At 40.9% G+C, this 26,363-nt stretch overlaps 1 protein-coding gene across 3 annotated transcripts; it reads right to left on the bottom strand.

Moving 5' to 3' along the window:
* Positions 1-436: 436 nt before the first annotated feature.
* On the bottom strand, positions 437-25,988 carry MSANTD3 (Myb/SANT DNA binding domain containing 3). 3 transcript variants are annotated; one of them, XM_075826810.1, is made up of 5 exons: positions 25,592-25,980; positions 19,364-19,790; positions 17,854-17,997; positions 12,354-12,482; positions 437-2,099 (listed from the first exon to the last, which is right to left on the bottom strand). In XM_075826810.1, the coding sequence occupies exons 2-5, from the start codon at positions 19,788-19,790 to the stop codon at positions 1,690-1,692; spliced, it is 1,110 nt and encodes a 369-aa protein (XP_075682925.1). In that variant the 5' UTR covers positions 25,592-25,980; the 3' UTR covers positions 437-1,689. The 3 variants fall into 3 exon arrangements, with proteins under 3 accessions (XP_075682925.1, XP_075682924.1, XP_075682927.1); XM_075826809.1 differs by having other exon boundaries at positions 25,731-25,980; XM_075826812.1 differs by lacking the exon at positions 12,354-12,482 and having other exon boundaries at positions 25,731-25,988.
* Positions 25,989-26,363: the final 375 nt, after the last annotated feature.

The raw sequence follows: 26,363 nt of genomic DNA, 5'->3' as shown, positions 1-26,363 counted from the left end.
TGCTTCATCATGTAAGGTGAAAACTACAGGGAGGTTTAGGAACACGTGACTGCCGTTTCCTTTGGCGTTTCAGGGTAAAAGTCAAAATACAACTATATTGGTAAGCTATTTTAAATATTATTACAGGCTTACACTACGTTAATGTAGGACTGATTCAGAACCAAATATCATCTAGCAACATTGTTGCAAATTTTTTAGTAACTCTTGAGCTGTTCCAACTGTGTTTGTATATATTTTCCAAAGTACACTGAAACAAATATATGCTGGTTGTGTTTCCCACATCATTTGCATTGCGAACATGAATACCCTAGGTACAGGCAAGTCTCATTGTATATTAAAGCAAAATTTTCTTTTGGATAATTTATTCACAGACACAAAAAATAAAAATGGTAGTCACACCCAAAAATGTGACAAGGCTAATAAACACATACCTCTCTTAAAAACAAAAACATCTGAAATCAGAGTTTATTTTCACTTACAAATGACCATTTTCATTTGCGCAACACAGTTCACTCCGGTGACTGACTACACTTTTTACACACTAAATAAATTAGTATTTTTTTCCCCCACATAAAAAGTCTTTTGTTGTATTTGGTTGTCTTAACTCCATAAATCGCAATGCCTGACGTTAACATGATTTTACTAGTGTCAGGAAAATGAACGCGATGAAAAATATTTCTTTTTTTTTCAGTGCTTGGGAGAAATCTCTCCCCCCCTATCAGGGGATGAGTGGTTGTTTACTCTACCCCCTATGTAGGGTAGTAAGTGTGTAGAAAATGAAAGTCCGATCACTGTCAAGTCTTCAATACATTTCTATTTTCAATTACATAAATACTGTTACTAGTAGAGGAGTAGCAGTGGAAAGTTTAGTGTAGCTACACACAAGGGTGTACAGCACTCATCTTCATTTGTGCTTAAAACAGTAGAGTGCTTCAATCAAGTTTCACTTAAACCTGATTTATCAGTCAGATAATATGACATAAATAAGACACAATGGTTTTTTTGTACCTTTGGCCTCTTCAATACCTGGATAACCTTAGACCCATTACAGCGGAGGATTGTGTAAACATTACTGCGGATGTGAGAAATAACAATACTTCAGCCACATCATCCTCCACCATCAATACTTCAAGAACTCTTGCAGTAAGGTTTGGTCTCTTCCAGAAGAATTGTGGTCATTTGGTTCCAAATCATCACACAATTTCCATAGATTTATAAATGGATAGCAATTATCCACATATTACCCAAATAATGTACCAAAGAAATGCAAACAAACAAGGAAACAAATACACAAAACATAAAAAGTGAACTTGATGTCTGTAAAACGAAGAAAAAAAATTACAAAAAATAGTTTGTGGGAAGAAAGACCAAACTTTCCAGCTTCTTTTATCATAAGCTTTGAGTTATAGCGAGTAGACCATATGCAGCTTATGTGTTTTAATACTACTAAAAGCAAAATCACATTGCTCCCAATACCAGCCCCTGGCATGTCCTAGAACTTTTTCGGCCTTTTTTTTTTTTTTTAATATATATATCCTTTTTTTTTTTTTTTGGTCTAACTATTTTCCTACACAGAAACTGTTGCCAGTGTTTGGGCTTACTGATTGTTTATAGTGATGGCTGAGCCATGTACAGTGCTCCTGCCAGTGTTTTCCCAAGTGTCTTTTGAACGCTTAGAAGTGTTAAGATTCATGGTGAGTTAGGAAAAGGTCTGTTGAATGAGGCTACTGGCCACTCTTTCGTGATTGTTTGCAGCTTCCTCTCCCAGTACATTTTCTTTTTGTTCAGGATCTCCATCTTTATTCGGTGTTCGACCTCAGCCATTTCACATTCCCGCTCTATCTGTTGCACTTTAGCCACATGTACCTCATTCATCTGAATTAATTGCAGCTGGAGGATAGACATCTGTTGATGATGCTCTTCTTCATGCATCTTTGTCAGAATGCCATTCTGGGAGGGTTTACTCCTATAGGTCCTGTTAGCAGTTACTCTTGCAGTGGAGCAGGACGGTGACGACAGGTTGCCTTGACATTTCTGCATGTTGACTATATTAGACTTTTCTGATGAATACATGTCTCTGTCCGGGATGACAAAGGATTCTAGGTAATAAACAGACATATATTACAAAAAAATATATCTATTTTTATGCATTAACACTGTAGTATTCCTACCTCTCTCTGAAGAAATCTTCTATTTTGGCAATAAAAATATACAGATTCTACACAGACTTAAATAATGACTGTACAGCCTAGTGCTGGGTTCACATGTGTCAGGCCAGTTGTTTTACGCTTAAGTTGGAAACAGCTGATTACAAAATTGTGCACTTGTCTGCCATACACAAGCCGTACAGAGAAGACTTGCACGCAACGTTTCTCTGTCTGACTCAGGAAGATGTCCAGTTGAAAAACTGATGTCACTTGAAACAAAACTGTCCCTTAGAGGGTCAGATCTACATGCAAAAAAAATGCAAAATACAAACAATGAAATAGCTTCTTTTTTATAAAAAGTTAATCATTAAAGGGAAGGTGTCATTAATTTTTTTTATAATATTGCTTTTAGTATAATATTAACCCCTTCCCGCTCCTGGACATACTATTAGGTCATGGTAGCTGTATCGTTCGCGCTCCATGACCTAATAGTACGTCTCGGGAGTAACGGCAGTTTCGGCCGTCCTCCTGACACATACAGGCGCTGTCTCGCACAGCAGCTGCCGCAGCTCCTACAGCAGGGACCGATCGCTGTGTCCCCGCTGATTAACCTCTTAAAAGCCGCGTTCAATAGAGATCGCGGCTTTTTAGGGGTTAAGCTACCATCAGCGGCCTGCTACACGATAGCGGCCGGCGATGGTGACTATGACACCAAACAATGGTATCCGGATATGCCATAGACGGAAGCCTAGTGGGTCCTGACAAAGTCAGGACCCACTATGCTTGCTGTCAGTGAGTAGCTGACAGCTCTAATACACTGCACTACACATGTAGTGCAGTTTATTAGAATTGCGATCAGGGTCTCCAGCCCTCAAGTCCCCTAGTGGGACAAAGTAATAAAGTAAAAAAAAAAAAAAAAGGTGTAAAAAGAAAATAAAAGTCTTAAAAGTGAGAAAAGTAAAAATCCCCCTTTTTCCCTTATCAGTCCTTTACTATTAATAAAAATAGATAAACAAATAAACTATACATAATTGGTATCGCCGCGTCCGTAACGGCCTGAACTACAAAATTATTTCGTTATTTATCCCGCACGGTGAACGCTGTAAAAGAAAATAATAAACCGTACCAGAATCACAATTTTTTGGTCACTTCACCTCCCAAAAAATGGAATAAAAAGAGATCAAAAAGTCTCATGTACCTAAAAATGGTAATGATTGAAACTACAGTTCGTTACGCAAAAAATAAGACCTCGCACGGCTTTATTGATGGAAAAATAAAAAAGTTCTGCCTCTTAGAACATGGTAACACAAAAAGTGAATGATTTTTTACCAAGCGTATTTTATTGTGCAAACGCCATAAGACATTAAAAAAAAACTATAAACATATGGTATCGGCGTAATCGTATCGCCACGCAGAATAAAGTGAATGTCATTTATAGCGCACGGTGAACGCTGTAAAAAAAAAATTAAAAATAAAATAAAAAAACAATAGTAGAATTGCTGTTTTTTAGTCATCACGCCACCTAAAAATAGAATAAAAACTGATCAAAAAGCCGCATGCACCCCAAGAAAACTACAATAAATTCCTCAAGGGGTCTAGTTTCCAAAATGGGGTCACTTTTGGGGGGTTTCCACAGTTTTGGCACCACAAGACCTCTTCAAACCGGACATGGTGCCTAATAAAAAAAAGAGGCCTCATAATCCACTAGGTGCTCCTTTGCTTCGGAGGCCGGTGTTTCAGTCCATTACCGCACTAGGGCCACATGTGGGATATTTCTCAAAACTGCAGAATCTGGGCAATAAGTATTAAGTTGCATTTCTCTGGTAAAACCTTTTGTGTTATAGAAAAAAAAAAAAATTGTATAAAAAGGATTTTCTGACAAATAAGTATGTAAATGTCACCTCTACTTTGCTCTAAATTCCTTTCTAAATTCTGTTGTGAATACTTTGAGGGGTCTAGTTTCTAAAATGGGGTGTTTGATGGGGGTGTCTAATATATAGGTCCCTCAAAGCAACTTCAGAACTGAACTGGAACCTAAAAAAATAAATAAAAATGAGGCAATACTTCGCTTCTCCTAATGAGCATTGCCTACTCCAAGATGACCCCAGTTTTGACAGTTTGTATAAACGGAGACCCCTATTAGACCGTTTCAGTGCCCGGTTTTCCCAAGCATACACCCCCGAGAATTGTATTTCAATTGATGAGTCCTTGGTACATTTTAAAGGGAGGCTTCAATTCCGCCAGTACCTGCCGGGTAGGAGGGCAAGGTATGGTGTGAAGATGTACAAGATGTGCAAGAGTGCATCCGGGTATACCTACAAATTTAGGATATATGAAGGGAAGGACACCAGTGCTCAGCCCCCAGAAAGCCCCCCCCCCTTACTGGGAGTTAAAAATTGTGTGGGATTTGGTGCACCCACTGCTGGACAAGGGTTACCAACTCTATGTGGATCATTTTTATACCAGCGTCCCACTCTTCAAATGCCTCGCTTCCAGAAGTCCTGCGGCATGCGGCACTGCTAGAAGAAATCTGAGAGGAATCCCTAAGACTCTGCAGGGCAAACACTCAGAAGGGGTGAGAACAGGGCACAATCTAGCAGCAACATATTGTGTGTCACGTACAAGGACAAGAGTGGTCACACCAGTACCCATGTACCTGTACGAGGTACCAGTACAGAGACCCCCAAACCAGACTGCATCCTGGACTACAATAGGTACATGGGAGGGGTGGACTTGTCAGATCAAGTCCTGAAGCCCAACAGCGCCATGCGGTGTGGTATAAGAAGCTGGCCGTGCACATCATACAGATGGCATTGTACAATGTGTACATGCTAAGTCGATGTGCAGGCCAGGCGGGAACTTTCCGGGAATTTCAAGAGGTGGTTATTAAGAAACTAATTTTTAGGGACCAAGAAGGGGGGCCACACGCATCGTACCAGGGCAACACTTTCCAGGAGAAGTTCCCCAAACTGGCAAGAAAGGAAAAAGTCAAAAGAGGTACAAAGTCTGCTATAAGAGGGGGATAAGGGAGGACACAAGATATCACTGTGACACGTGTCCCGAAAAACTAAGGCTCCGTATGAAAGAGTGCTACAAAATGTATCATACAGCCCTTCATTTTTAATCTACCCCAGTTTTACTTACCCTGATGCACTCCACACATCTTATCCCCCTCATCTTTCCCTTCTGAGCCCTGCCGTGTGCCCACGCAGCTGATAACGGCCACATTGAGGGTATTGCCATACCCGTGAGAACCCACATTACAGTTTATGGGGTGTATGTCCTTGTAAAAATTCTCACTACACCTCTAGATGAATGCCTTAAGGGGTGTAGTTTTTAAAACGGGGTCACTTCTCAGAGGTTTCAACTGTACTGGTACCTCAGGGGCTTCTGCATACATGACTTCGCACCAGAAAATCCCCAGTAGGCCAAATGGTGGTCCTTTCCTTCTGAGCCCTCCCATGGGCCCAAACGTCAGTTTATCACCACAAATTGGGCATTGCCGCACTCAGGACAAATTGGGCAAAAAAATGGGGTGTTTTATTTCTTGTGAAAATAAGATATTTTGAGCTAAAACTACATATTATTGGAAAAAAATATTTTTTAAATTCCCAGCCCAATTCAAATAAGTTCTGTGAAGAAACTATGGGGTCTAAATGGTCACATTACCCATCAATTAATTCCTTGAGGGGTGTAGTTTCCAAAATGGGGTCACTTCTGGTGGGTTTCCATTGCCTTGATACCTCTGGGGCTCTGCAAATGCGACATGGCACCTGAAAACCAATCCAGCAAAATCGGGACTCCAAAGAACACACAGTTCTCCTTCCCTTCTGAGGCCTCCCGTGGGCTCAAACTGCAGTTTTTCGCCACAAATGGGGTATTGCTGCACTCAGGACAAATTGGGCAACAAAATGGTGTATTTTATTCCCTGTGAAAATAAGAAATTTTGATTAAAAAAATGACATCTTATTGGGAAAAATGTCATTTTTTTAAATTTCACAGCCCAATTCAAATAGGTGCTGTGTAAAAACTATGGGGTCAAAATGGTAACAACAACCATAAATTAATTCCTTGAGGGGTGTAGTTTCCGAAATGGGGTCACTTTTGTGGGATTCCTACTGTTTTGGCACCTCAACACCTCTTCAAACCTGGCATGCTGCCTAAAATATATTCTAATTAAAAAGAGGCTTCAAAATGTACTAGGTCCTTTTTTGCTTCTGTGGCTTGTGTTTTAGTCCACGAGCACATTCGAGACACGTGGGACTTTTCTAAAAACTGCAGAATCTGGACAATACATATTTAGTAGTGTTTCTCTGGTAAAACCTTCTGTGTTACAGAAAAAAATTGAATACAATTGAAATTCAGCAAGAAAAATTTAATTTGAAAATTTCACCTCTACTTTGCTTTAATTTCTGTGAAATGCCTAAAGGGTTAAATAAACTTTCTAAATGCTGTTTTGAATACTTTGAGGGGTCTAGTTTTCAAAATGGGGTGTTTTATAGGGGTTTCTAATACATAGGCTCCTCAAAGCCACTTCGGAACTGAATAGGTACCTTAAAAAAAAGGCTTTTGAAATTTTCTTAAAAATGAGAAATTGCTGTTTATGTTCTAAGCCTTGTAACGTCCAAGAAAAATAAAAGAATGTTCAAAAAACGATGCCAATCTAAAGTAGACATATGGGAAATGTGAACTAGTAACTATTTTGGGTGGTATAACCGTCTGTTTTACAAGCAGATGCATTTAAATTCTGAAAAATTCTATTTTTTTTTACACATTTTCTCTAAATTTTGCAATTTTTCACCAACAAACATTGAATATATCGTCCAAATTTTACCACTAACATGAAGCCCAATGTGTCACGAGAAAACCATCTCAGAATCGCTTGGATAGGTTTAAGCATTCCGACGTTATTACCACATAAAGTGAAATATGCCAGATTTGAAAAATGGGCTCTGAGCCTTAAGGCCAAAACAAGGCTGCGTCCTTAAGGGGTTAAAATACATTTTATTTGTGTTCTTGTGTTGTACTTTTTTCTTACTTTTACTTCTCTATGGGGGCTGCCATTTTTTTTTTCATCTCTGTATGTGTCGATTAACGACACATACAGAGATGGAATACGGCACATCCAACCCCATCGAGAATGCGAACGGGAGCCGTTACATTCACTGCAGCGTATGCCGTCTGTGTGGGAACGGCGCATGCGCCGCTCCCACACAGACCAAAAGGAAGGTCTTTGGCAGAGCGAAATCCGGCGCCATTTTCATGTGGACCGGAAGCTGCAGCCGGACATTAAGATGACGACTTCCGGCCATATGTTCAAGGAAGCGAAGGCGCAAGGAGTAGGAGCGGAGGCGGCAGGAGCAGGTAAGTTATGTTCGTGTAGGATTGTGTGATACTGTCTGCTGAGCACTGTATCTAATCCTCTTAGCACTGTGCAGTCGCTCAGAAAATGGCGGCACACAGTGTAGGAGGTTTGACTATTCAAACCCCCTCCTTCTCCTGGCACTAGCCAGAATAAGGGAGGGGGGGATAATGTGAGGACTCTAGAGCGAGTGTGTCTACCCCAAATTTGCAGTATAAAGCAATGAGGTTGCTTTACCACATTGAACATGCTGCAATATTGTGATTTACTTCCTCTAGTGGCCAGCACATGGAAATGTTATAAATTAGAATCAAATTTTATAATATTTCCTGACTTGTGAAAAAAAATAAAAATAAATTACAACAATGTTTAATCACTTACATAATAATTGTTTAACTAAAAAAATAAAAAATAAAGTTCTAGCGACACATTCCCTTTAAGTTATATGTACCACAAAATGGTGCCATTGAAAATAACTTATCCCGCAAAAAAACAAGCCTCATACAGCTACAATGACGAATAAAAAAAAAAAAAGTTATGGCTCTTAGAATGCAGCAACCAAAACTAAAAAAAAAACAAAAATAAAATAAAAAGATTCCTGCGGTCCTAAATACTAAAATAGGCTTTGCTCTGAAGGGATTAAATGAAAGCTGCAACCTGATTGGTTGCCAGTTTCAAAGAAATTCCCCATGGGAGTTTTAGAGGTGTTTTTGTTGTGGTTTCTCTCTTTTAGGTGAGAAGAGCCTGTATCATAATGTTACCTGTAAGTTAGGTGTGGTGTTTATCCACCCATTGACTTCATATTTTTACACCAAAACTGGGCCTGGATGCAAAGAACAGAAGTACAAGGCAGTTTTCTAAGTTATTCTGTAATATTTTATTTACAGAGAAACATACCCTAAGAAAAACCCAACTGAAATAACCTACATTTTTGTTTTATTAGTGGTAATAAGCGATCACATAGCTTGTTTGGCCAGGAAACTGTTTCTGCTTTATGTGGAGAGATTAGGGGAGTCTAATAGTCCATTATTTTTTGTTCTTCAAATAGTTTTTATTAAATATAGTCCATTATTTTTAACATTTAAGTTCGGTTTTTAATGGATCAAAACAAAAGTATAAAGTCAAATGTACACAGCTGTCCCTATAAACGTTAGGTAAATCAATCCTGATGAAATATAGCCATCTTTAGTGTGTTTATTTATTTCTGTTACTTATATAGCACCAACATATTCCGCAGCGCTGTACAAAGGTCCACACTTACTGTCCCTATTGGGGCTCACAATTTAAAGAGGCTCTGTCACCAGATTTTGCAAGCCCTATCTGCAATTGCAGCAGATAGGCGCTGCAATGTAGATTACAATAACGTTTTTATTTTTAAAAAACGAGCATTTTTGGCCAAGTTATGACCATTTTCGTATTTATGCAAATGAGGCTTGCAAAAGTACAACTGGGCGTGTTGAAAAGTAAAAGTACAACTGGGCGTGTATTATGTGCGTACATCGGGGCGTGTTTACTACTTTTACTAGCTGGGCGTTGTGTATAGAAGTATCATCCACTTCTCTTCAGAACGCCCAGCTTCTGGCAGTGCAGATCTGTGACATCACTCACAGGTCCTGCATCGTGTCGGCACCAGAGGCTACAGTTGATTCTGCAGCAGCATCAGCGTTTGCAGGTAAGTAGCTACATCGACTTACCTGCAAACGCCGATGCTGCTGCAGAATCATCTGTAGCCTCTGGTGCCGATGTGTCCTCGCTCGTCTGATACGATGCAGGACCTGTGAGTGACGACACAGCGTGATCTCTGGAGAACACGGCTGTGTCTGCACTGCCAGAAGCTGGGCGTTCTGAAGAGAAGTGGATGATACTTCTATACACAACGCCCAGCTAGTAAAAGTAGTAAACACGCCCCGATGTACGCACATAATACACGCCCAGTTGTACTTTTACTTTTCAACACGCCCAGTTGTACTTTTGCAAGCCTCATTTGCATAAATACGAAAATGGTCATAACTTGGCCAAAAATGCTCGTTTTTTAAAAATAAAAACGTTACTGTAATCTACATTGCAGCGCCTATCTGCTGAAATAGCAGATAGGGGTTGCAAAATCTGGTGACAGAGCCTCTTTAAGTTCCCTATCAGTATGTTTTTGGGATGTGGGAGGAAACCGGAGTACCCGGAGGAAACCAATGCAAACACAGGGAGAACACACAACTCCATGCAGATGTTGTCCTTGATTGGATTTGAGCCCAGGACCCCAGCACTGCAAGGCACCAGTGCTAACCACCAAGCCACCGAAGCTGCCCTATGTGTTTTTTTTTATATATCAAAGCGCTGCCTCAATTGTGTTATAAATAGACTGTTGTTTTTTACAGTTAACCCCTTAAGGACCGAACCGTTTTTCAGTTTTAGTTTTTCACTCCCCGTGTTACAAGAACCATAACTTTTTCTTTGCGGGCTGAAATTGTAAAAAAACCCTGCGATTTACATTGTTTTTTGCTTTTCGTTTTTACGACTTTCACCATGCGGTAAAACCGAGAACTTAACTTTATTCTGCAGCTCAATACGATTACGTTGATCCCAAATTGATAGTTGTTTTTTTTATATTTTATTAGTTAAAAAAAAAACAAAAAAAAAACCTGTTAGAAATAAAACGGTTTCATTTCACCACATTCTGAGAGCCATAACTTTTTTTTTTTTTCCCATGGATTGAGCAGTGTGAGGGTTTTTTTTTGCAGGACGAGCTGTAGTTTTTATTGGCACCATATTTTGGTAAGTACAACTTTTTGATCACTTTTCATAAATTTTTTTTGCAAACCAAGGTGATCAAAAAACAGTGATTGTCGTTTTAAATTGGGTTTTTTACGGAACTCACCGTGCGAGTTATAGAACGGTATATTGTAATAGTTCGACTTTTAGAGACGCAGCGATACCAATTTTGTTTATTTTTTACATTGGGAAAAGGTTTTTGCAACTTTTAAAATATATATATATATATATATATATATATATATATATATACACACACACATACATATACACACACACACAATTTTTGTTTTCACTACTAATAATTTATTAAACTTTCTTTTGCACATTTTATTAGTCCCCCTAGGGGACTTGAACCAGCGATCGTTACAGAGGCAGATCTGGGTGCCTTCATTAGGCCCCTGGGCTGCCATGATAACCACCGGCGTCCCCCCCCCCGATTGCGGTGCGGGGGCACCGATGAGCTGTCGTAGGGGGCCGCCCCCTCTTTTCAACGCTTCAGATGCTGCAGTCGTGAATCACCGTAGTATTTGAAGGGTTAAACTGCCATGAACTGTGTAAAACACAGCTGACACCCGCAGCGTACGGAGCGCACTTCATACATCCCTATGACGCTTATCACGTTAATGTACGCGATAATGCGTCAAGAGATTAAGGTACATTCACACAATGCGGTAATGGAGTGGCAGAGAGCCACATCAGTTGCTGTGAAACAGTAGCAAAAGCGGCGAGAGTATGTAACTCTCCCAAGTCCTGGTAGTAGGGGTGGAGATTCGATCTACAAGGGGCGAATGGTGGTGCAGGGATCTACAAGGGGGGTTGGCTCGATGTGGGCACTATCTACAGGGACATTGCGGCACAATCTACATGGGCACTGCAGTGTTCTCAGGGGATTGGGATAAAAAAAAAAAAAAAAAACAACGAAATTAGTTAATTTATTCGTTTTTTTAACGGCCATGAAGAACGGATGGCAAATGGATGACAAACAGCCATTAAAAATGGAGAGATGGACTGGAAATGGATGAAAATTTGGACACACACTGATGCAAAACGGCCATGAAAAACTGACAGTTGGTTTGTATGATTGTAGCCTAGATGACGGATGCCAGGGGTCCCGTTCACATGTACTGTGGCCGAGCTGGGAAATCCGGCTGACACACAGACCGTTTTTCACGGTCGCGTGAATCCAGCCTTAATGTGATTTATTTAAAACCTCATCTTGAGGCCGGTACTGCACAGGGTCCTGTTTAGACTTCAGACACTAGAATGTAATCTCTCCCCAAAGTACCCGCTCAGCGCTATCTGCTTGGCCCTGCTGCAATTTACACTGCTCTCGCCTGCACTGCCGTAGACCAGCTGAGGTGGTGACGGGCAGAGAGGGATGTCAGTGCACGCAGTGCAAAATTGATTACAGATTCTGTTAACCTGTTCCCTGTCTGGGAACACAGAAGTTATAATCAATTAGATATACATTTTTGCTATTGTATTTCTGATAAAGTATTTGAAGAGGTTAAAAGTTGTGCAATTATTAGAGAAAATATATGCTAAAAAGTTATTTATATAAAGAAAATTTATTAAATCTCTTGGTACTACTGTTAAATAAAACAGAAAAATAAGAAAAAAAAAAAAACGAGATTCAAATCGAAAAATTGCCCATAGTGTTGAGAAAAAAAAAATAAAAAAAAATCTAGATTTTCTTTTTGGGCAAAATCGCCCAGCCCTCCCTGGTAGTATACTGTGCTTTGTTTGTATGTTCCGCAAATGTGTCATTTTTGTAAAAACACACAATAGTCTGAACTCACAATAAAATAATAACACACATATCTATAAAGCGAAGCTTGGGAACAGCAATCCTACCGGGATGCCTACACTCATTTATGGTACCTAGAACCGGCACAAAGAACAATAAAATCAGAAGACTATCAAGGTAATTTGGAGTAAAACATACTGCTCTGCGAGGAAACACGAAATGGTGGATAAATACGTTGGTCAGTTTCATAAATGTTAGTTTACTGAAGAAAATGGAAGGGTACCAATCATTTTGGCCACATCTGTACATATATTTTTGAACATATTACCCTTTTTTATACTGTTGGGGGAAGCACGCTCTGCACACACTGAGTCGGTGACAGACACATTCCTTATTGGTTCTGTCTGGATCTTTCCCTGTTCGTCAATGAGGATTTCTAGGTCTCCTTTGTGGAAAGCTATAGGAAAGTAAATATGTGAAGAAAAAAAAACCTTAAATGCTATTTTAGTATTATTATATATTTCAATGATATTTAATAGAATAAAATGCACATGTAAACGGTGTACAGATATAAATAGTACTAGTGACATTTAGGATATATTGTATACCTGCAAGGGTACTGAGGAAGCAAGTATAGTAGAACACGATCATCTATTTAATGTACACAGAAAGTGTTCATTGCAGTAAGCCATTACCAATGTATACATACCCCTGTATTATAATTAAAAGGTGTATGAAAAACGTTTGTGCCACTGTATTCTCCCCTAGGATTAATGCTACTTGTAGTGGCTACAGGTCTATAAGTGCTCCACGCAGAGTCTTATGGATCTATGAACATAGCATTATCGTGTGCATGAGACCTGTTAGCAATTCCTCAATATACTTTCATTATCGAATAAGCTCCATTTTGGAAACCGAGTACTTGAATTCACTGAACTAACAAATTTTGGAATGGTCATAGTTGTCCTTGGAAGACATTCTGAGTCATAACCTTTTAGAAGGTTCTTTGGGTTCAAATTGGGAAAAAATGGTCAATAAACGTTTTAAGCGTTTTTAGGTGTTATGTATTTTTTTTTTTTTAAATAAACTTGTCTGATACAATTCTGAGACAGAAACGCAAGATAAATTGACGAGCTGCAGATTTTAAAATACGCACTGCAGTTCAATTTTCGTGAAGAAAAATTCTGCATCGTATAGATGAAATTACTTTCAATCTCATTTACTATGCTGGTACTGTATTATGCTGTGGATTTGCTGCAGGAAAGTCTGTCCAGCAAATTCACACGTAATACGCATCGTGTGTATGTGGCCTTAACCCCTTCGCACACCACGACATAATAGCACATCGTGGTGCGGGGGGTGATGTATGGAGCGGGCTCGCGCACTGAGCCCGCTCCATACGCTGACACCCAGGACTAACATACAGATGACACCAGGACTAACGGCCAGGAACAGCGAGCATGCTGTTCCTAGCCGTTTAACCCCTCAAATGCTGCGGTCAATCACAACTGCAGCATCTGAGGTGTTAAAAAGACGGGGCGGTCCCCCGCAACGTGATCGTGGGATGACCGATGGTTGTCACGGCAGCCCAGGGGCCTAATGATGGCCCCAAGGTCTGCCTTCACTGTGCCTCTGTTAAGCCCTTAACAAAAGTCTGTAAAAATGACAAATATACTGCAATACATTAGTAATGTATTGATCACTGGTTCAAGTGCCCTTGGGGACTAATAAAATGTGTAGTAAAAAAAAAAAAGTTTAATAAAATTATTGGTAGTGAAAAAATAAATGTAAAAATGTTTCCTCTAAAGTAATGTAAAAAAAATAAACAAAATTGGTATCACTGTGTCGCTAAAAGTCTGAACTATTACAATATACCATTGTTTAACGTACACGGTGAATGGTGTAAAAAAATGTTTGGGTTTTTGGTCACCTTGGGTCTAAAAAAAATAAAAAATAAAAAAGTAGTAAAAAGTGATCAAACTTGTACCGTATGTACCACAAAATGGTACCAATAAAAACTACAGCTCGTCCCGCAAAAAATAAGCCCTCACACAACTCAATTGTCTAAAAAATAAAAAAAAGTTACCTCTCTCTGTTATGTGGTGAAACAAAACAATTTTTTTTTTTTAACAAGTTGTCGTTTTTACCGCATGGTGAAAGCCGTAAAAACAAAAAACACAAAACTATTGAGGAATAAACATTTTTTCCAATTTCTGCCCACAAAGAATTTTTTTTCAGTTTCCCAGTACATTATATGGTACTTTAAATGGAGCCAAAATAAACTGGAACTCCTCCTGCAAAAAATAAGCCCTCACACCACTCTATTGACGGAAAAATAAGTGTATATATAAAAATTATAGTTCATTACATACTGTCTTTATTAAAGAGGCTCTGTCACCAGATTATAAGTGGCCTATCTCCTACATAATCTGATCGGTGCTGTAACGTAGATAACACAGTGGTTTTTCAAAATAAAAACCATCATTTATGAGCAATTTTAGATTTATGCTAATTAGTTTCTTAATAGACAACTGGGCGTGTTTTTACTTTTTACCAACTGGGCGTTGTACAGAGGAGTGTATGACGCTGACCAATCAGTGACTAATCAGTGTCCTGCACTTCTCATTGTTCCAGCACATTGTTACAGCGTGATTGTGCAGTGAAGAAAGCTGGGCTAGAACAGTGAGAAGTGTATGACGCTGATTGGTCAGCGTCATACAACGGGGCGTAACTAGGAAAGACTGGGCCCCATAGCAAACTTTTGACTGGAGTGTCACACAACCCCACCTTGTAGATAGTGCCTTTTTTACAGCCCCCCCTGTAGATAACGCCATACAGCCCCCCTGTAGATATCATACAGCACCCCCCTGTAGGTAACTATACAGCCCCCCTGTAGGTAACGCTATACAGCCCCCCCTGTAGGTAACGCGATGCAGCCCCAACCCCCCAAAAAAAATCTGACCTATAGTGTGTCCTACAAAAGACATGTATCCCCTATCCAAAGGATAGGGGATACATGTGTGATCGCTGGCACTGATAAGGAGAACGGGGGACCGAAAGTCCCCCGAAGTTCTCCATGACTAACCTCTGACTTCCGGAGTCTGCGCAGCTCAATAAAAATGAAAGGAGCGCTGGTCACGCATGCACACAAGCGCGACCGGCGCTCCATTCATTTCTACGGAGCTGCCGACACAGACCCCGGAAGACTTTCGGTCCCCTGTTCTCCTTATCGCTGCCAGCAATCACACATGTATCCCCTATCCTGTGGATAGGGGATACATGTCTTATGTAGGAACAACCCGTTTAATGGCAGACCGGGGAGATACCTCCCTGCTCTGCCGTAGTGTTCAGTGGCGTCGTGCAGTAGCAGCCATAGCGGCGGCTAGCGGAGCCTCCGGCCATGGTGGGGGCCCGTGCCTGCGGGCGACACGGGCCCCCTCATACACTTCTCTGCACAACGCCCAGTTGTCTATTAAGAAACTAGAGATATGGCATTTATAATCTGGTGACAGCCTCTTTAAGCATAAAGTTAGCTAATGGGTGTCCTATAAACTAAGGTTGTCACGATACCAGAATTTGGACTTTGATACCGATCCTTTTTGTAGTATTGCGATTTTCTATACCAAAACCATACTTTGACAACATAAAAAAATATATAAAATTCCATTCTGTGATGTGAGGCACATGGTGGGATTAATTTTGAACCTCTATGTGCCTCACATTAATATTAAATTAACCACATCCTATACCTCAGTCCTAATGGGCAAAATTGGGTTAGTGTGAGGTACATGATGGGGTTAATTACTATTAATGTGAGGCACGTGGAAGTTCAAAATTCATAACACCTCGTGCCTCACATTAATAAGTGCCCCTATCATTTCCCTCACATAATGGTAACATTGGGGTTAACCCCTTAGGGACAGACTCCTTCTTGCATCCCGCGCTCATAACTTTTTACTTAACATAGCTGAATGAGACACTTGTTTTATGGTACATTTACATTATCATTTAATTTCTGTAAGTATTTTTTGGGGCAAAAATGTTTTTACAGCATACACCAATCATAAATGATGCTATAAATTTGTTTTGCAGGTTATTACGGTCGCGACGATACCAAATATGTACATTTTATGCATTGGGACTTATTTTAATAATGTTTATTGTATTAACAAACAAAAAAAAAAAAAAATGCATTTGTGAATTTTTACAGATTTTTGTTATTTAACATTATTTTTTAAAATAATTTTTTTTTACTTTTATATTTAAACTTTTATTTACTGGCATATATCTTTATGCCAGTACATTAGCCTGTGTACTCTCAGTACACAAGCAGTTGTTGGGACATACCTAAGTATGCCCTTACAACAGGAAATATGGTCAGACAGCCCTGGGGTCTTTCAATGACCCTGGGCTGGTTGTCCATATAGGGTATGTCCCACGATCGCGTCACAGGGATGGTCTGTGATGCGATCAAAGGGGGGTCCCCCCCATCTTATTTCCTTTTGAATGCCGTGGTCCGCTTTGATCGCAGCATTGATGAGAGGTTTCTCTGATGTCCGCCGTTAGAACGGGGCTACGGCTGTGCATTACAGTCGTTGCCCCACTCCTGATCTCGCGCGCACCTTGGTTGTGCACGCGCCATCAGAATGATGATGTGGTCGGCACTGAAGAGAGAACATAGCAGGCACTAAGCAATGCGCCCGTCACGTTCGTCATGTCTTCAGGGTTGGTGCCGCCGCTCACTAGCGCGGCGCCGGACGCAATACATCATGCTAGTAACCACATTCATGAGTTACAATACTAAGCTGTGCTAAATATCAATATTTCAATGAATCATGCAACCATACTACAAACGGATGTAAAACGGTCAGTGTCTGTAGTGGAAAAGGATGGGCAGCTACAGAAACTATTTAAAAAACAAACTGAGGAGCATTTAAAATCGCCCATTTATAAAATAGCGCTTACTTGCTAAAACAAGTATATTAGGACATTTCTATAAAAGCAGCCTAATAATGAAGAAGCAACCCCTCCCCCCCCCCCACCACACCAGTAGTATGCATGTTTATTTCAATGGGCAGAGTGGAACGAGCTACTGTCAGCTTTTATCTAATGCGTTTGGCCAGCATTAGAGAAGAGTGCAAGTAAGTGGAAAGTCAATCTCTACTTTCATGGACTATACAGTTGGCCCCTAAAGACAAATATTACAGAATGTCTTTGGTTCTACTGCTCGACTGATAAGTCCTGCATCTGATGGCCAGTTTATAGCCACCTTTAGGTTCTGAACCCATGATGCCCCTCTACTGGTCAATTTTTACCCGGTTCTGATCGCCAGTACAAAAGAAATGGGGGGGGGGGGGGGCACATTTGATGCACTACTTAGTAGCCGCTAAGAAAAGTCATAGAACGGAGGTCAGAGCAGTGTGGAAACATGGAAATTGGGGATTGTATTATATGTGCACTTTAATAGAGGCAATGTGACTCCTGAAAGCGTTGCTACAGCATGCTGCATATAAGTGTTCCTCTTTTCGGTCTACAAAATTTATGGGGCATGAATTTACCAACAAGTCACCTACCCGCCACTGCCCCAGACGAACATTCAAGCATTAATCAAGCTGATGGCATCAGTACATAGAAGCACAGCACTATTATTAGGTACAACACAGTATAATATGCTGTCAACTGACAAAGTTCTTCAAATTGTAGCTGATCACAGCCTTGGGGTATCCGGTTGAAATATTTTTGATTAGCAGGTTCTTGGCTTAGAAACATTGATAAACACTGGAGTTACAACTACATAAATAGGTAAATGCTTTTAGCCCTCAGATTACCTTTTTCTACTGAGCTGGAAGGCGAACCCTCCCCACACAATGAATCTGTTTCAGGTGCTTTTTTATATGGTTTGGTCTGGATTTTCCCCTGTTCATCAATAAGAAGCTCCAAATCTAACAGATTAACTTTCTTGCAGTCCATGTCTAGAGCAAATAAAAAATAAATAGTTTACTACACGGGTCAATAATTAAATACATAAGCTTACGGCAAAACAAAAAACATGTACAAATGCAACAACGTACAAGGATGATCAGCAACATTATATTAAGTCTATATTGTATATTAAAGGGTAACTAAACGTTCAACAAACTTCTGACATGCCATAGTGACATGTGAGAAGTTTTGATTGGTGGGGGTCCGAGCACCGAGACCCCACCAATCGCTAAAACTAAGCTGCAGAACTGCTCATGTTAACACTGAGCCACTTCGGTTATGTTCGGCTTTTTCCGGAAAGCCGACATATCGGAGTACGGGCTCATAGACTTTCTATTGAGCCCGAACTCCGCTACATTTGTTTCTGGAAAAAAAAACGAACAGAAACGAAGCGGCTGAGTGCTCACACGAGCACTTCTGCTGCTTCGTTTTAGTGATCCCAGTGTGCTCGGACCTCCACCAATCAAAACTTCTGACACGTCACTATGACATTTCAGAAGTTTGTTGAACGTTTAGTTACCCTTTAAGAACTTTGATTAAACCCTTCCCTCCACAGCCACTTTTTGGATTTTCAGTTTTACACTTTTGTCCCCACATTCCAAAACTTTTTTATTTTCTGTCGATAAAGCCTTATAATGGCTTTATTTTCGGGACTAGTTATAGTTTTTCACTGCATTTATCGTACTGGGAAACTGAAAAAACATTTTCTTTGCAGTGTAGAATGGGGGAAAAAAAAAAAAGTGATTCTTCCATTGTTTTTTGGGTTACGTTTTATGGCGTTCCTACAGCAATAAAAACTACATGTTAACTTTATTCTGCGGGTCAATACGATTACAGCGATACCAAGTTTATATAATTTTTTTTAACGTACTACTTTTACAATTAAAAAACTAATTGTTTTAATTCAAATTTAGTTTTGCGTCGCCATTTTCTGAGAGCCATAACTTTCTATTTTTTCATCTATTGAGTGAAAGGAGGGCATATTTTTTTCATGCCGAGCTGTAGTTTCTATTGGTACCATTTTGGGCTACATGAGACTTTTTGCTCACTTAATTCTCCATTTTTTTGGAGTAGATGTGGTGATCAAAAAAATAGGCGTTTTAATAATTTTATTTATTCTTTTACAGTGTTAATCGTGTGGGCTAAATAATGATATATTGTAGTTGTTCAGACTTTTGTGGACATGACGATGAGAGATAGAGTCTATCTGGGTCCAGTAAGTACCACAATAGTTTACATAGCCCCGATTGGTATAGCATGTACATATCTTTGACATTCAAGTGATTATGGCATTTCTTATAAAGTATAACCAGTATCCCTCTTTCAAATACTCTTGGCACTAAAAGAAGCTATTACCTGGATTGGAAGAGTCATGATTGTATTGAGATTCCTCCTCAGATGGAGTCTGTACATAGTAGATCTGCTCTGGAATCATACTTGCTACCTTCTCTTTAAGGCTGTTAGAAGCAAGCCCACATCGCATCACTTTTTCTCTTCTTTCGTGGGCCATTATCTTTCTGGTCCTTGCCTTGATATTCTCCCAGCATTTTTTTAGTTGTTTGAAATCCCTCAGAGATACACTAGGTTGTGAATTGTACTCGTGGGCTAGTGCTTGCCAAGTGCGCTGCTTCAGAGCAATAGTTCGAGCGTCACTTTTCTTACACTCCAGTACATATTTATATTTTTCTACCAGGGCCAAGAGGACATTCTTCTCCAGTTCAGAAAAGTACTTGGCCGGTTTCAACACTTCGTTGTTTTGCATTTTCCACGGTACTGCAAACATCTTGAGAGAATAAAAAACAATTTCAAAATAATAGATCTATTAGTAGCAATATTAGTTTGTTTTTTAATTCTTTTAAACATTGTAAGGCTAAGTTCACACTACCGTTACTATCCGTTGACCTTTCTTCCGTTAGAGGGAGAGATGATCGATAGATTAAACGGAAAGCAACGGCTCCGTTAGAATTACTATTGATTTTCAGCCGTACTAACTATGTAATTCTTTTGTATCTGTTGCTTTCCGTTTGTCTCTGTTCGCTAGGTTCTGTTTCTTTGAACGGAAACAAAAGTTCTGCAGACTGCACTTTTATTTCCGTTCAAAAAAACGAAAACCTAGCGAACGGAGACAAATGGAAAGCAACAGATACAAAAGAATTACCATTGAAATCAATGGTAATTTTAACGGAACCATTGCTTTACGTTTAATGTATCGGTCCTCTCTTCCTCTGACGGAAGAGAGGTAAACTGATAGTAACGTCAGTGTGAAAGAAGCCTCTTACTAAAATGGAAACTATATTGTACACTACACATTTTAGAAAAAAAAAATCTAATATTTTGTGTCTACTATGTGTGTTCACAGTTCCAGACTAGAAACAAACCCTGTGTCGAGTCTAATCCTATAGTCATGTCTCATGTCCTACGATATGCCCCCTCTTCTTACAGACATAATAAAGTATTTGGTTAGTAAATGGTTTCAGTATTTGACAGCCAAAACCAGTAGTGGATCCAAAATATGGAAAGAGGTACAATTTTTTCCATTATACTTTTCTCTGTTAAGGCCCAGTGACTACAACGTGTCTTGGCACCGATATTCAAACGGAAACGGCATCCACACCAAGAACGCGCTAAATCTCCCTCCATTGACTTCAATGGGAGGTAGAGGCGTTTTTCTTTTCTTAGGTCGTTTTTGAAAAAGCGTCATGCTCTATATTGGAGCAGTTTCTGCCTGTAAACCTCCATTGTAATCAATAGGAGGCAGGAAAAAGAAATAAACAACACATGCTGTTAGTTTGGAGCGTTTTTTTTAAACTCTAAAAACATGGTAAAGTTTAGTACTTTTGCACTTTTTAAACTGCCTTCGCCACTTTGGAGAAAAGGGTACATGGCTTCAGAAAAGGAGCGAGGTCACAGCAGCCCAACGCAGTTAGAATTTACACCAGAATTCGCTCTATGGGGCGAAGCAAGGTAGAGGCCCGCCCCCAGTGGATAGTTAAACAAAAATAAGTAAATGATGATCACCTCACCACTCCATGTCCTTTCATCATTCTAGCATGGCTCATACAACACAACGACAATGGGCAGAGTCAGGAATTGTATTGAGAGAATTTTGCCTCTTAATAAATGTGCCTCACTTTACTCCAATTTTTCCATCTATTAAGACTGGCATTTGAAACGCCAGTTTTAATAAATTGCCCTCTATGTTTCTAAGTCAGCATAAGCGATCACAGATTGTCTTCTTCTGAAGTGCAGATCGAGACGGGAATAGAAATTTGTGACTGGGGGCACTGTATTAGCTAACTCTGGGCCACTATGGCTCGCAATATCACGACGAGGTTACTGAGGGACCTAATTTGCCAATGTACGCTATCCAGACAACAGCTACATGTCTCTCCTTTAAGGGTGTATTCACACAATGCGGTTTTGACGTGCGTCCGAAAATCGCACCATGCAAATACACCCTTATGCTGGGTTCCCACGGACGTATACACTGTGTAAAACACATGCAGTGTGTCCAACCTGGAAGCCGCAGGACATTCCGTCCGAAAAATAATGACAAAATCGCTGGTGCGATTTTTTTTTTTGGACGGAAATTCCGCTGCGGAAGAAAGCCACTCATATTTACCCCCTCCCTCCTCTTATGTCCACTCCAGGCTCCCTGGATGACATTGCAGGCCATGTGACGCTTCAGCCTGTGATTGGCTGCAGCAGTCACATGGGATGCAACGTCACCCTAGGAGGCTGGACTGCAGGAAGAAGGAGGGCGTTCTGGGTAAGTAGGATTTTTTTTATTTCTTCCGGCGTTACAATTTTTTGCAACGTAACCGCTGCGATTACGCCGCAAAAGTCGCAATGCTAGGCTTTCTGTTTTGGGTTTTGCATCCCCATTGAATTCAATGGGGAAAACCCACAACGGAAAATCAACAAAAACGCAACATAAATTTACATGCTGCAGAATTAAATTAGTTTACGCAATATGTTTAAATACGGGTTTTTTTCTGCAGCGTGGGCATGAGATTTACTAAACCTCATCCACTTTGCTGCTACCATAAATGCTGTGGAATTTCTGCACACAATTCCGTTGCGTAAATTCTACAGCATTTACGCTACGTGGGAACCCGGCCTTAGGGTATGAATACACAGCGCATTCAGGGCGGATACGTCAAGCTGCACAGCGTATCCACCCTGAAAAAAACAAAAACAAACAATTTCAGCAGCATAAAGCAGCGCCTGAAAAACCTTCCAAAAAAAAGTTCATACTTACACCCTCCCTGTTCTCTGCGCGTAGTCTGGCCTCCTGGGATGATGTTGCAGGCCACGCAACTGCTGAAGCCTGTGATTGGCTGCAGCAGTCACATGGGATGAAACGTCATCCCAGGAGGCCGGACTGGAGAAGCAAGGAACTCTGGGTAAGTATTAAAAAAAAAACAAAAAAAAAAAAAAAACGATAAATATTTTTTGCGATTTTTGCACTGGAATCACTGACACTACTTTTTGCGGATTTAAGCACCCCATTGAATTCAGTGGGGAAAACCGGCAACAGAAGAGCTGCGATTCTGCAGCATTAATTGACATACTGCGGTTGAGGAAACCTCACCGCAGGTCAATTTAGGTGTGGTTTTTTTCGGCTGCTTTTTTCCGCTGTGTGGGGACGAAATTTGTTGAAATGTCACCCACACTGCTTCTACTGTAATACACTGCGGATTTTTTGCAATTAATCAGTTGCGGAAAATTTGCCGTTTTTATGCTGTGTTTTCGTACCCTTAGGCCGGATAGCGTAAATGCTGCAGAATTTCTGTAACAAAATTGTGTGTGGAAATTCCGCAGCATTTACAGTGGCAGCAAAGTGGATAAGATTCAGGAAATCTCATGCCCACACTGTGGATAAAAAAAAAAACCAGTGTAGACATTAAAAAATGGACCTGCGGTGCGGAATTTAGTTCCGCAGCATGTCAATTTATGCTGTGTTTTTTGTTGATTTTTCCGTTACGGAAAACACATACTTACCCAGAACGCCCTCCTTCTTCCTGCAGTCCGGCTTCCTGGGATAAAGTAGCATCCCATGTGACCGCTGCAATTTATCACAGGCTGCAGCGTCACATGACCTGCACCATCATCTGGTGAGGCCGGAGGGATGTAAGATGAAGGAGGGGATAAGTATGAACGGCTTTCTTCCGCGGCAGATATTCTGTTTAAAAAAAAAAAATTGCACCATTTGACGGAATGTACTGCAGGTTCTAGGTCGGACATGCGGCGTGATTTTTCCACAGCGTATTCGCCCCATGGGAACCCGGCCTTAGGGTATGTTCCCGCAGATTTTCTGCAACAAATAGTGTGTTTTTCCTGCTCATATTGCTGGCCAACAATTTTTTAGCAACTGGATAACCCCTTTACCATTATCCTGAAAAATGCTAGAAAGTCTCTCACTGACCATAATCCAGGATAAGTTTAACATCACACGATCTAAGCTAATCGAAGGAATCTTCCATGCCCCCGCTATCGTGACTATCAAAAACATACATTTATTGAAGATTATTATTTTTTGTATGTTTGGGGTTATAGAAACAGGTTTACTTAGGCCCCATACACACGAACGTGCTTTTGCGGCCGCAATTCCCCCGAAAATCCACTGGAGAATTGCAGCCCCCTTCATTCCTATGGGGCCATGCACACGACCGTAGTTTCCACGGTCCATGCATGGCCAAGGAGCCCAGACCTCAGAAAGAACGGGCAAGTCTTATTACGGCTGTGTTCTGCGGTCCAGGCTCATAGCAAATAACGGATGCGGCCATTGGCACGGCCCACGATTTGTGGGCGGCTCGCGGGTGACACTCATCTGCCGGCCGACCCGAAAATCAAGGCTGTGCACATGGCTACGGTCGTGTGCATGAGGCCTTAGTAGGAACATGTGTCACCGATGTAGCTGCGATTCACAGGTATTGCAGCCTTTTCTCCCATTCACTTCAAGGAGAGAAGGCGGCTGCAATACCTGTGACTCACCGCTACATGCGTGTCGAAGATTCACAGTGAGCAAGTAGAAATGAAGGGGAAGCAGCACTCGTACGAACTTTGCACCCCATTCAAAACAGCTGCTCCTGAGGCTGGGCCATCAATTTGTAGTGCCTGGATAACCATTGTTTGAGAAGATCCCCCTGGATAATTTACTCGAGAATTCTCTCTGCACTAATTCTATTTGGATTCTCCTTGAATCAGGAGTGATCTCTTCTTTTTTTGTTTTTCCTTATCTATTTCTTTTTTTCCCCACTCCTGTGTATGTTTTCTATGTCTTGCATTTGAGAACACTACGTGGTCGTTACAGGGTTATAGCTCTGCTTTATTGAGACACTGTGCGGCTAGGTTGACTATAAATTTTATAACCACAATACGTATTTCACATATTTCCTTAATAACAATTACTGAAACAGAATAAGGCTATGTTCACACAGAGTTTTTCGACTAGTTTGATGCAGAAACCGCGCCACAAACATCGTCAAAAACGGCCTGAAAATGCCTCCCATTGATTTCAATGGGAGGCGGAGGCGTCTTTTTCCCGCGAGACGGTTTTAAGAAGGGACATGCCCTATCTTTGGGCGTTTACGCCTCTGACCTCCCATAGAATTCAATGGGAGGCAGAGAGAGCGTATTTCGAAGCGTTTTATGCCCGCGGTGCTCAATGGCCGCGGGCGAAAAACGCTGCGAAAATCTGCGTGCAAGGAGAGGAAAATCTGCCTCAAACTTCCAAACGAAATTTGAGGCAAAAATTCTGCCTGCAAAAAAACTCTGTGTGAACATAGCCTAAAGATAATAATTTTATACCACATGGCGTAAAAGAAATGGCAGAATTGCTGTTTTTTTCCCTTCCCCCTTAAATTATGCCATTGTTTCCGTGAAAAAAAAAACAAAAAACGGAAACTTTACGGAACGGAACCATTGAAATCAAACAGAAGCGATAGTTTCCGTTCGGCTTTCTGTCCATCTGTTCCTCTGACAGAAAGGTCAAATGGAACAGGTGAACAGAACCAGAACGCTGATGTGAACAGGCCCTTATCTGTAGAAACCGGCGGTGTGACGAGATTTAATTTACAATAGCAAACTTCTTTTGAAACAAACTGAGCAGATATTATACAAGGTGTACAACATGAAGCAATGCCTGACAATAAGATGCAGGAACAATGTAATTGGGGAAAATGAAAAATTATTAGGGCTAGGTCAGTCCATTCAAGAGTGTTACCATAGCAACCACAGCCAATTCAAAAACACACAGGACTCGTAAAAATGCCATTAGGAATGTGGTGAGAGACTGGCAGGAGAAGGCAGCGCATGCCCCTGCCACACATGTCACTGTCCACATACATGTATCACCGGCGCGCTAATTGTGGCACATAGCCGGCGCTTCCTGCAACCTTCCGTCATATGAATCAATAGACGGGGATGGGATAAATAAGGGAGGAGGGGTGCAATGCCATAAAAAAAAAGAGGTGAGAGTGGGAGGAGAATGCCCGGGAAAGGGTGGATGGAAGGGACACCGTCTATAAACAATTCATTACAAAACTGTAGCGATGAACATTCACAGGGTGATAATCCTACCAAGCATCGGGACTGGCCTGAAGGCTTCCTCCACGGACCGGCGAGCACCTGGCTTGGAGCAATCAGTTTAAGCCTTGCCCGGACAAAGAGCCTCAGTTGCCCCCAGAAAGGAGACGTTGCTGCCGCAGGGACTGCTCACCATTAGTCTGAGATTGGTCGCCGTCGTTAATTTTGCGTCTGCCCCAATATGTATTGTTATGGCTGCACCTGATCAGAACAAAGGACAAGCGCAGCCCTTCCTCCAGAGCCAGATAATTTCCCTGCCATTTGAGGCTCTTCAACCTGAGTGCATGCAAAAGGCCTTCCTCCCAATGCTGCCAGCAGGCTGTACAGTGGAAGAGCTGGACTGGATAAGCTGGAGGGGACTAAGTGCTGCTGAGTACAGGAATGCAATAGAGTGAGCGCTTTATGGAGTGTCTGTGGAGGGAGCACCGAAAGCGGAGGTCACCTCAGGAATTCAGTACACCAGTCAGAGGGGGTTAATAACTTATTGCAGAACTGCTTGAATAGAAATTCCCTCATAATATTACTTGAGTCGTTCCGATATGCTGGAATGTTGAAAAACTGCAGGAAAGAGTCTAACGAGCGCTATTTATGGTAGTGTGTGAATGAGGTCCAGACTGGCATAAACACTCCGGATGGAATTAAGGCAAAACCGCGATACAACGCTGCACTATTTGCAAATTGCTCCAGATAGTAATTGTAGGGATTTTAATAACGGCATATTAAGGAATAGCTACCAAATCTGAAAGTAAAATCTGCTAAAGTGCGA

Source organism: Rhinoderma darwinii, chromosome 5, assembly GCF_050947455.1.
Source record: "Rhinoderma darwinii isolate aRhiDar2 chromosome 5, aRhiDar2.hap1, whole genome shotgun sequence".
Classification (NCBI taxonomy): Eukaryota; Metazoa; Chordata; class Amphibia; order Anura; family Rhinodermatidae; genus Rhinoderma; species Rhinoderma darwinii.
The sequence above is the reverse complement of the archived record's forward strand: the minus strand, read 5'-3'. Positions and strand labels throughout refer to the sequence as shown.

Excerpts from the sequence above, each read along its gene's own strand:
- MSANTD3 (XM_075826809.1), bottom strand. Across the intron at positions 17,998-19,363 it reads TCATGACTCTTCCAATCCAG|ACATGGACTGCAAGAAAGTT; the intron begins GTAATAGCTTCT and ends TATTTGCTCTAG. Across the intron at positions 12,483-17,853 it reads TTCCAGCTCAGTAGAAAAAG|CTTTCCACAAAGGAGACCTA; the intron begins GTAATCTGAGGG and ends ACTTTCCTATAG.